The 11,811-nt window shown below is 40.7% G+C and overlaps 1 protein-coding gene across 1 annotated transcript; it reads left to right on the top strand.

The window, feature by feature from the left end:
• Positions 1-486: 486 nt before the first annotated feature.
• Positions 487-11,811, top strand: BCL10 (BCL10 immune signaling adaptor). Its single transcript, XM_058538413.1, has 3 exons — positions 487-800; positions 7,412-7,700; positions 9,983-11,811. The coding sequence occupies exons 1-3, from the start codon at positions 744-746 to the stop codon at positions 10,333-10,335; spliced, it is 699 nt and encodes a 232-aa protein (XP_058394396.1). The 5' UTR covers positions 487-743; the 3' UTR covers positions 10,336-11,811.

The following is an 11,811-nucleotide window of genomic DNA, read 5'->3' as shown; positions in this document are numbered from 1 at the left end:
AAAGCGGTGGGATTGTAGGTGCTTTTTCAAAGTTTCTGTAATGTAGTTAGGCTGTGTATTTGTGGGGGGGGTGTGTGTGTGTGTGTGCGCGCGCGCGCGTGCATGACCAAATAATTTAAAAACTTGTGTGGGCAAACACAGCAACAGGAAATTGGAGGGCAGGGTCTGGGAAAAGAGGAGGAACTCAAAGGTGCAGACAAGCCGAGACCGGACTGCACCAGCGAGCAGTCTGCGAAGGCGGGGAGTGCCGGTGGCGGAGCAGCGACCGGTCCCACCCACGGAAATAATTCCTTTCGGAGACGCCAACCCGCGGCCACATGCAAACGACCTGGAGGCTGTGGGCGGAGCCACTCCCGAAAGACTCTGGCCGGGGGGCGGGGAAAGTCTGGGCCCGCGGGCTCGCCCCGATTCGCTGCCGCAGAGATGGGGCGGGCTCTGCTGGTGGCCCCGCCCCACCGAGGGGCGGTGCCTGCGCCTGAGGCTCTAGCGCGGAGGTGGAGCGCTGCTCAAGCGCCGCGTCGGGACGCGTAGGTCTGCAGCGTCGTCGGCCTAAAGGGCAGAGCCGGAAGCGCCACGGTTTGACCCACGGATCCCCTCTGTCTTCGAAGGGGCAGCCCTCTTCCTCTGGGCTTTCTCCACCTCCCCGTCTCCCCGCTCATCCGGAGGCCGAAGCCCCCAGCCTGGGCGGGGCGGCGCAGCCCGAGCTCCGCGACCCGGAAGAAGCGCCATCTGCCGCCTCCGCCATGGAGCCCACCGCGCCGTCCCTCACCGAGGAGGACCTCACTGAAGTGAAGAAGGACGTGAGTAGCACAACCTTGCCCAGGCGCCGCGGCGGGCGGGCGCGGGGGGGTGGGCTGCAGCCCCGCGGACCAGGAGAGCGGAAACCCGGAGTCCGAGTCCGAGACGGACGAGGAGCCTGCGGGTCGGAGGAGCGGAAGGTCCAGGCGTCGCGGGACCGCAGCGAGCCCTGCATACGAGGGACCTTGGTGGAAGTGATCCCCCGGTGACCTGTTAATCGACGTTTTAAATCACTCCATGCAGGGCCAGGGTTTCTGAAACCTCGCTCAGTGGAGCGCTTCTTCGCAGCCAGCTCCTCGCCCACTCCTCGCCCGTGCCCTGGTGATTTTCCCCCGCTGCGCCTTGGAGCTGCGTTGTTAGGGATCGACGGCTCGGGTTCATCCTTGAGTCTGATTTCCTTTGCTGCTGGCTCAACCTGGAGCAAAAGCCGGACCAATAAAAAGATCCTAAGCAGTGGAGGAAATATGTGAAACTTTTTGCAAAGGGGGTTGGGGGAAGCTCAACAGCTGAAAGCACAACCTGGAATTCCCCTAGTAAGCAAACGCCCACATATTTAAATTGAGGGGGGGGCATGAATACAAGTAGCCGAGAGTTAATTTAGAAGTAAGCGTTGAAAATATTCAGAAGCTAAATTATGGTCTTCTGCTTAGATACTGCAGAAATGCACAAATCTTAGTATTCTTAAAGAATGGCTTTGTTGCAGTATGACTTGTTTCTCTTTTTCCTTTGCTTTTAGTTACTTGTTTTGCCATATAAGACCTATATGAGTACCACTAAACTACTTCATATTAATTGAAATTAAAAGTAGAAATTCAACAAGAAGTGTGTTCTGGCTTAACACTGTGGTACTTTTACAAAATCACCTTTGTGAACTGGACGAGACAACTGCTTTTTAAATGTTCATTTACTTCAAGTCTCTCCCATTTCCCTCCCCTGTAAGATTTATTACACTGTACTCATCATTACAGTTGGTATGACTCATTAGCAGAAGGAAACTAGATATGACTGGGACCTGTGCCTTAGTTTCCTCATTCAGCAGATATTTATGGAGCACTTACCATATGGAAAGTACTGTTCTTGGGCCTGGAAAGATACAAAAAATGACCATCAAGCCTCTGCTTTACATTCTAGTTGAGATAAGACTGGGACATTGATAACAACTATAGAATAAATGAGTGTTGTCTTATTCAAGATTTGTGCCAGTAAAACCATGAACTTCGAGAGCTAGGCCTGCTATGTTCCAGATGCTGTGTCACACAATTTACAATGTTCCCATTTAAACTTTACAGCAGCCTCTAATAATTGTCATTCCCATTTTACAGCTGGTAAAACAGGCAGTGAAAGGTTACAAGTGGGAGGATATACCAACAGAGATGTGAACAGTGGCTTCCAGGCCTTTATTTTTTTCTATCAGTTCATTGATATTATCCATCTCCATGACTTCAATTTATACAGCTCTATCAGAAATTCATAACCTTGGGGAATCATGGATGGTTTATGACCTTAGAAGATTTTAAATTTAATATCTACGTATTTGGACTTCCTTCTCTCTCAACTCTAGGCACTTATTTCCAAATATCTACTGGAAATCCACTTTTATATTCTTGAGAGCCCTCACTTGGTCTAAAATTAAACTTTTTATCATCCCTCCCCCAAGGCTCTTGCAGTTGCTGCTGTATTCTCTGTCTTAATGAATAGTATACCACCACATGTCCTGGAAACTCCCACTTCTTCACCGTACTCCTCCTCCTCACCTGCCCCATCTAGTTGTTTATTTACATCATTATTTTGATTGAATTTAGTTCAGTTTCATAAATATGAATTACATGCTGCTGTGAGGCTGATACTGTAGTTGATTTTAATAGTTCAAAAATTAAAAACTAAGAGAGAATCCTAGTTTGAGAAGAGCTCAATTTCCTGCGGGGGCGTGGCGCAGGAAGAGAGAAGTAAAATGGTAATTACAAATCACAAAATAAGTGCAATCAATTTTACATCCATCTGAAACACTGTCTAGTTGACACTCTGCTAAGTGCGAGGTATACAGAACAAAACATACCTGATTCTTGCCTGCTTCAAATATAGATCATTAGGGTTGAAAACAAATAAATGTATAATTACAAGTTATAGAAAGTACTATGAAGGAGACAAACAAGTATTGAGAGAATAATAGAGGAAATCTACTTGAGATAGGATGGTCAGGGAAGCTTACGTTTAAACTGGTTCCTGAAGAATGTGACGGAACTGGAGAAAGAGCATTCTGGGCAGAATAGAATTTGCAAAGGACCTGAAACAGGTAAAGCCTTGATGACTTGGGGAAATTGGAAAAAGGCATAGGGTGCCCTGAGGTGAAGTTAGGAAGATGGACTAGAGCCGGGTCATGAAGGGTCTTACAGATGGTGGTAAAGTGCTCGTTTTTTTTCCTCAAGTGTAGTGGGGACCTATTGAAGATTGATGTTACATTTTTTTAAAGATCCCTCTGTCTGTTGTATGGACTGAGGAGAGCAAAAGTGAGAAGAGGGAAGCCAGTGAGGAGACTCTTGGAATTGATGTAATTGAGAGATGATGGTGATTTAGATTAGGGTGAGGGCGGTGGAAATAGTTGGAACGGGAGAACCCCAGATGCATTTTTGAAATAGAAATGATAGGACTTGGTGATGGATTGAGTATGGGAGTTGAGGAAGAGAGTGGAATCAGATTAGTAAGTGGAAATGTCAAATCAACAATTAGACCTACAAGTCTGAAGATCAGAAGAGAAATCTGAGCTAGAAACATAATTGTGAGATTGAATGAGTTCACCTAGGAAGTTGAGAGCTAGAAGGGAAAAGGGCGACTGTAGAAGAGTTTTTAAAAGTGAGAAGTTATAGCCACAGACATGAGAAGAAAGCCAGGAGAGTGTGGTTGATATTCATATAAGACAAGAAAAGATTATTTCAAGGAAGGAGTGGTCGCTTGTGTCCATGCTACTGAGAAGATGGAGACTGAAAAGTATCAGATTTGGCAATAAGGGGGTCATTGGTAACTTTGAGAAGAATAGTGGGACAGAATGGAAATGTCTAGGAAGTTGAGTCCTGGTATATAGAAAAGTGAAATGTATACACAGGGGCGCTGTAAAGACAGAGGAGAGGGGTACTAACTCATTTTGGGGAGTTTAGGTAAAGCTACCTGAAGGAGGTGACCACTGTCCTGAATTTTAAAGGATGAATAGGGACTTGCGGTATGAGAAAAGAAAACAGTACAGAGGTAACATAAAGAAATGTAGTGACAAACAGCAGTTTTAAGTAGAACGTAACGTTCCGGGACAGATAGAAGTGATAGATTAAACTGGAGAGGCAGGCAGGATCCATATTATGAAGCACTCTGCCATTATCAAATAGCTATTTTTTTCTTTTTGTTTATTTTTTATTTATTTTTTGTGTGTGTGAGGAAGATCAGCCCTGAGCTAACATCCATGCCAATCCTCCTCTTTTTGCTGAGGGAGATTGGCCCTGGGCTAACATCCGTGCCCATCTTCCTCCACTTTATATGGGACACCGCCACAGTGTGGCTTGACAAGCGGTGCATCAGTGCGTGCCCGGGATCCGAACCCCAGGCTGCCGCAGCAGAGCATGTGCACTTAACCGCTATGCCACCGGGCCAGCCCCTCAAATAGCTATTCATTGAGCACCTACTGTGTATCAGAGATTATGTCACATTCATATACCGTGTTCCATTTAGTCTTCTAGATGTCCTGCGAGGTAAGTATTGATCATTATTTTATCCATAAGGAACCTTGAAGATCAGAGAGGTTAAATAACTTGCCCCAGCTCTCACAGGAGTATGTGGCAGATTCAAGATGGAGGATTTGAAGATTTGAGGTTGGTCTGAGTTCAGAGCCGTGCTCTTAACTTCTCTACTATTCTGCCATGGTTGAGGAACTCTATCCTTTAAGTCAGGGTAGAACACAGTGTTTAAAATTTTTTTTTTAATTAACTAGCAGCGTTTCAATATTAGTAGAATTTATATAACCCTCCAGATTTCCATTTTCTCTTGAAAAATTGAAAGATCTGATAGATGTGTGAAGGAGAAATTGGAGAGGAGAGAAGGAGGAAGTATAGCTAGGTGTCTATTGTTAATAGTCTGTGCAAGATGTGATAGGGACCTGAACTAGGGCAATGCTAATAATAGAGATGAAGTGAAGGGGCAGATTAGATAAATATAAGGGGTAGACAGGGAGAACTTGGTGGGTGGATGATTGGATGTGGCAAATGAGTGAAAGCAGAAAAGTCAGGGATGAGTTGCAGGATTATAGCATGGTTGGATGGATGGTGGTACTCCCAAATGAGTTGAGAATATGAGAGGAAAAGGATAGGGGAAGATAACATGGGTGGACCTAGAGGGTATTATGCTAAGTGAAATAAGTCAGATAGAGAAAGACAAATACTGTCTGATTTCGCCTATGTGTGGAATCTAAAAAACAAACAAAACAAAATAGCAACAGGGTCAGAGATACAGAGAAGAAAGGGGTGGTTGCCAGAGGGGAGGGAGGTGGAGAGTTGGGTGAAATAGGCATGGGAGATTAAGAGGTACAAACTTCCAGTCCTAAAATAAATGTCTTGGGAATGTAATGTACAGCATAGGGAATATAGCCAATAATATTGTAATAACTTTGTATGATGACAGATGGTTACTAGGCTTATTGTGGTAATCATTTTGCCATACATATAAATGTCAAATTGCTGTGTTGTACACCTGAAACTAACATGATATGTCAACTATATTTTAATTTTTTTTAAAAAAAGATAAATTTGGATTTGGACGTGTTGAATTTGAAGTACCTTTGGGATGTCTAGGTGGAGAAAGTCTTGATCGCATGTCCAAATTTGGGAATCATCAGCATGTAGGTGGTAGAAATGACAACAGATGAGGTTTTTCAAGGAGTTCATGTTTTAAATCTGTTTTTCTCTCTCCCCATCCCCAAAACTTAAATTCATGCACTCAGTACATGTTATGTAAGATATCGCAGCAATCTTCTGATTGTTCTCCTTTGACCCCAATTTTTGCCTCCCTTAGTCCTCTGCAGAAGTTTTCCTATTGCATCTTATTTATAAACCTTTGATAACTTTTCCTTTTGGCTACAGGGAAATGTATGTTCCTCAGCAAGTTATAAAAATTCTTCCGTGATTCCATCCCAGTTTGCCTTCCCAACTTCATTTCTCGCCACCTTCTCACATGTACTCTGCATTTCAGTGAGAAGTCCCAGTGCTTCTCAGTATTTCCCCACTGCACCCCTTCATGCCTCTAGTTCAAGTGTAGCCTCTAAATTACCCAGGTCCTGGAGGCAGAGTTACTTGCTTACTCTATGCTTTCCCAGTACCTGACCTATAATCTTTTTTTTCTGGGTCAAACCACATTGTCTTATAATTATTGGCTTGCATGTGTAGTGTATTCTCCAACTAGACTATGTGCTCTTTGCGTGCAGGGTTCAGGTCTTGTTCATCTTTGCACATCCTGGCTCAGCACCTGGCATATTAGGTATTTAGGTATATGAAATTGTTGTGTGAATAAATAAATGACCGAGAACCATAGGAACCCTTCACCTAGCCTACTTTCCTGCTGCCATATACTAGAGTACTAGAGATCTTCCATTGCCTTTAGCTCATCATTATAAATGTGAGTGAAATTAGTCGTCATTGTCATCATCACTAACATTTGCTGATCACTTACTATGTACCAGGCACTTCGGTAAGTGCTTTACGTGTATTAATTTATTCCTCATAATACTCAGATGAGGAAACTGAGGCACAGAGAAGTTAAGTTACTTACCCAAGATCACATATGTAGTAAATGGAAGAGCTAGAAGACAGTCACTGGCATCAAATTATTAATGCCGTTTACTGGGATCCACATCGATTTTCTGCCAGTTTAGCCCTGTTAGGCACTTCTCAGGTCTAGGCCTGTTTTCTGTGATTTTGTTTTCTTCATTTCTTTAATTTCTTCCAATATTCACTATTCATTTAGGTTTCTTTCCCCCAACACCTTTATATCTCGCTTCCACCAAGACTGACTTGCTGAGTTAGATTATAGTCTTTCCAGCTGACTCCAAAGGTAGACACATTATGGACCCTTTTAGTTTAGATTTGTTTCTTTTTTAGTGGTTTTACTCTAGAAAGATAGAAAATTAATAACAAACATGAGAAAGTTATAAACTGTGAGACCTCTCACTAAGTTATCCTCTCTGGTCCTGACCAATCCTGGATTCCTTGGTAAATGTTAATTAAAATGTGCGTTGCCTCTGCTCTCATCTTTACCCCTGAAGACCCTCAGCAGACCTCCCTAGTTCCACAGACTCAGGCCCTCTAGATTTGACTGGCCCATCCTCAGAATAGCCTGGTCTTGGTTTATAGATGTGAAGATGAGATCAGAGCAGGACAGAAGCTCTGAGGAATGTCTAGTCTGGAACCTAGTTCTGTCTACTTGGACCTTCGTCTTAATGAGCACATATAGTAGGCCTGAACCTCCCGACTTCAGGATCTTTTCTCCCACCAGTTAGGATTTCCTAACTAATAATCAGTCATTTATGTGATTTCCTTAGGTGTTAAAAAAATAATATTGAAGCATATTTTATGTCTTTTAGGCTTTAGAAAATTTGCGTGTCTACTTGTGTGAAAAAATCATAGCTGAGAGACATTTTGATCATCTACGCGCAAAAAAAATACTCAGTAGAGAAGACACTGAAGAAATTTCTTGCCGAACATCAAGTAGAAAAAGGGCTGGAAAACTGTTAGACTACTTACAAGAAAACCCCAAAGGACTAGATACCCTGGTTGAATCTATTCGGCGAGAAAAAACACAGAACTTCCTGATACAGAAGATTACAGATGAAGTGCTGAAACTTAGAAATATAAAGCTAGAACACCTGAAAGGTAAGATATCTTAGATATCCAAGAGTTCATTTAAATGTAGCACTGCTTTTAAAAGTAAAATGCAGGGGCTGGCCCCATGGCGTAGTGGTTAAGTGCACGCACTCCGCTGCTGGCGGCCCGGGTTCGGACGCATGGCTTGTCAGGCCATGCTGTGGCGGCATCCCACATAAAAAGGAAGGAAGGGCACAGATGTTAGCTCAGGGCCAGTCTTCCTCAGCAAAAACAGGAGGATTGGCATGAATGTTAGCTCAGGGCTGATCTTCCTCACACACACACACAAAAGTAAAATGCAAAACAAAAAACCCAAAACAATAAACGTTTTTATTCAAAAAGTGTGAGCTTCAGAATTACACTCGATTCGCATTTTTTTAATTTTATATTGATGTCATTATGTTGGAAAAGTGGAATATCACTCAGTATTCTGCATTTATATTCATTTACTAGTACCATTTATAGAAAACTATAGTGAGATCCCAGTATACACAGGGGTTTGTTTCTCAAGTGAACAGAATGTAAGATTAATCTATTCGAAAGTAGCCCCTGAAAATGCACATCACACATAGTGAACGGTATATAGACAAAATATTTTATATAAGTCCAACTCTGATAGTTCTCCTACCAGTTGATCACAAGATGAAGTAGTTAGCTTATGTTTATAAGAATCATGTAACATAAACTATACATAACTTTAAACACCAGCATCACCCTCGGTCTGGTAAAATGAGAGAGGCATGGGAACTGAGATTGATTAAAGGAACAGCAAATTCACCTCTCCCATTTCACCCTCACTCCAGAGCACACACTCACTAATTGGAAGTTGTGTAGAATTGCCTGCGCTGTTTAAATCCCCCACTTCCTCCAAACCCCAGTCTGTGTCTCTGTCTTTCTCTCCAGAGCACTTAAGATAAATGTGCATATGATGTAGCCCTACTCCAGCTGTCCTAGGCACTGGGGAAACAGAAATGAGTAATTTAGGGCTCTGCCCGTGAGGAACTCCATCTATAAATGCATGCTGGAACACACTGAAAGTTTCCTCTCCTGAGCCATATTTAAGAAAATAGTTTCTGTAGTTGGGGACAGAAATGCTGAATGTACTGTGAAGTTGAAAAACTAGTGGAAAAAATGACATATAAATGTACTTTATAGACTTTGCAGGTTTTATGTAAAATTAGTCAACTCAGAAGGTTCTGTGCCTGTAGACTGTTAGGTTGAATATTTGTTAAGCCTAACAGAAAAATAAATTGTGTTTGTATTTATTCTTTCTACCCTGAGGTTAATTGTTGGCTTTACCCTTTGAATATGGTAAAATTTTTGATGAGAACAACCACTATCATTTAAGTAAACTGTTAGGTTGAGATAGGACAGTTATCTGTTTAATGTGAAGAGGAGACGTGGGTTCTAGTTCTCACTTTCCCTGGAAGTAGTCCTGGAGTGTTGGGCGTGACATAACTGTGCTGTGCCTTTGTTTTCTCATCTCTAATACTGAGAGGCCATCCCAGATGACCTCTAAAATCCCTTCCACTTCTAACACCATGTGATTCAAGAATCAGTAATTGGCATTAATCAACTCAGAATTTTAGTATATGCTGTTTAGATTTTGTTTTTATTCGGTAATGGTTTTTGTGCCAGAATGCTAAACAATATTTATTTATTCATTCATTTATTTATTTATTTTTAATTTTTTTTTTTTTTGTTTTGTGAAGATTAGCCCTGAGCTAACATCTATTGCCAATCCTCCTCTTTTTGCTGAGGAAGATTGTCCCTGAGCTAACATCTGCCCATCTTCCTCTACTTTATATGTGGGACGCCTGCCACAGCATGGCTTGATAAGTGGTGTGTAGGTCCGTGCCTGGGAACCGAACTCAAGAACTCCGGGCCACCGAAGTAGAGCGTATGAACTTAACCACTATGCCACCAGGCCAGCCCCTAAAGAATATTTATTAGCTGTGAAAGCTATTTCTTAATCTAGGAAGAATTTTAGGTGCTACTTAATTTTTTCCAGGTCCTTCAGTGGTTAAGAATACAAGTATAACAAATTAAATGTGAATTTTGCATGTCATTTGGCTTCCTTGAGACTTTAGAAAATGTAAATAATAGTATACTTCATGGTTGTTGGGAAAAGCAAATGAAAATTTGATATGGATAATGACAGAACTTATAAATTACTATTTAAATTTTGGTTGTGTGGTAACTAGTTTGGAATCTTTAAAAAGTTACAAGATGGCCATGGACTCAGTTTCTTTAGTTACTTTTTTACTTACATCTGAATAATTTTATTGTAGGACTGAAATGTAGCAGCTGTGAGCCTTTTCCAGATGGAGCCACAAACAACCTCTCTAGATCAAATTCAGATGAGAGTAATTTCTCTGAAAAACTGAGAGCGTCCACTGTCATATACCATCCAGAAGGAGAATCCAGCACAGCCCCCTTTTTTTCTACTGATTCTTCTCTGAATTTGCCTGTTCTAGAAGTAGGCAGAACTGAAAATCCCACCTTCTCTTCAACTACGCTCCCTAGACCTGGGGACCCTGGGGCTCCTCCTTTGCCACCAGAGCTGCAGTTAGAAGAAGGAACCTGTGGAAACTCTAGTGAGATGTTTCTTCCCTTAAGATCACGCGCTCTCTCGCGGCAATGACGGTTTACTGCCTTTAAATTTTTTTAATAATGACAAAAAACATTTGAAAGGATATGAATCTTTTTATAAAATTGCTATAATGACTTATTAACACTTGATACATGTCTTTTAAAATGCAATGTAAACATACTTTGTAAATAGAATTTTTTAGAATAAAAAAAGCTTACTTTCAGCTAGCTAAAGTAAATCATGTTGATCATGTACTGTTCAGCATTTTTTTCATTTTTGAGGCATTTAGTGTTTTCACATTTTTTGTTTTAAGACTAATTTTAATAGAGAACATTTCTCTATTAGAGAATAGAGTCTGAAGCTGGGAATAATGTTTCTGCTCAGTGCATTTGTGCTAGTGATTTTCAGTTTAATAGTCCTTTCCAACCATTCAGCAGTAAATTTTCAGGATTAAGCTGTCCCTATTTGGTAATAAAGCCAGTCACTCCCAGGAAAACTGCCGGTGTACTGAAAAGAATCTTTTTCCCACTCACTTGGGCTTACAGGCACTTAACAGAGTCCCTTTCTGATGCAGAGGAACATCTAATGGAGTTCAAGCCACCAAAGATCTCAATTTGCCAAAAGACATTTCTTATTAATCTTTCTTTCTTAAGATTTTCACATTCTTTGCTTTTATCATTTTCACTCCTGAAGAAAAATCTTGGCATAAACCTTAGTTATTACATGTAGATGTTTTACAAAAATACTCTTTCTGTACTTTTCATTCTCTCTTAATGAGGACTACTGTATAGTTGAAATAACCAAAACAAAATGTCTTTTTGTGTGTGTATGTGACAGTTCTGTTTTTAATACTATTGGGAACAAGCAGGCCATTAGCTAGATTTGTCTTTTTGTTACATAACAAAGTTTGACTAATCTTATGCATTTATAAATCTTATCCTTTCGTTGTTTTCATTTGAATTATAATTCTACCTATTTCCTGATATCCATCTCATATATATTTCCATTACTTGCAAAAAGCAGAGATGGAATATTAACAATAAAAGTTTTTAAATTATAGTGCTATGTTCTGAAAGTTTCAAATTTTCCATAGGAAATAAATATCCAAAACACTTTTTTTATAGAAAACATTATTTCAGGTTGTGAGATCTAGTTGCATTTCTGAATAGACTGATGAATTTATCAATCATGAAGACGATTGGCATATTGGCTTTAAAAATTTTTAAAGACTGGGTGGTTTTTGTAGTATAAACGTTTTCTAAGAGTTACAGAGAAACGTGTTTCACCTCCAGCATAGCATAGGAAAATAGTGGCATTACATTTAAAGAAATCACTTTTAAAAGCAGAAGCAGGCTTTTCATTAATTAAAATGAAATTTGATATGCAGTTACTTTTATTTAGCATTTACAACCAAAGATCATAATTTAGAGATGCTGTTGCCCTATATTTATAATTTATTTATAACACTGATTTTTCTTTCAAATTGTTGGCTAACTATATAGACAATAAAATTATGGTTTTAACAGA

Source organism: Diceros bicornis, chromosome 4 (assembly GCF_020826845.1).
Source record: "Diceros bicornis minor isolate mBicDic1 chromosome 4, mDicBic1.mat.cur, whole genome shotgun sequence".
NCBI lineage: Eukaryota > Metazoa > Chordata > Mammalia > Perissodactyla > Rhinocerotidae > Diceros > Diceros bicornis.
This window is presented reverse-complemented; position numbering and strand designations above follow the sequence as displayed.

Excerpts from the sequence above, each read along its gene's own strand:
- BCL10 (XM_058538413.1), top strand. The coding sequence starts at position 744 with ATGGAGCCCACCGCGCCGTCCCTCACCGAGGAGGACCTCACTGAAGTG. Across the intron at positions 801-7,411 it reads TCACTGAAGTGAAGAAGGAC|GCTTTAGAAAATTTGCGTGT; the intron begins GTGAGTAGCACA and ends TATGTCTTTTAG. Across the intron at positions 7,701-9,982 it reads AAAGCTAGAACACCTGAAAG|GACTGAAATGTAGCAGCTGT; the intron begins GTAAGATATCTT and ends ATTTTATTGTAG.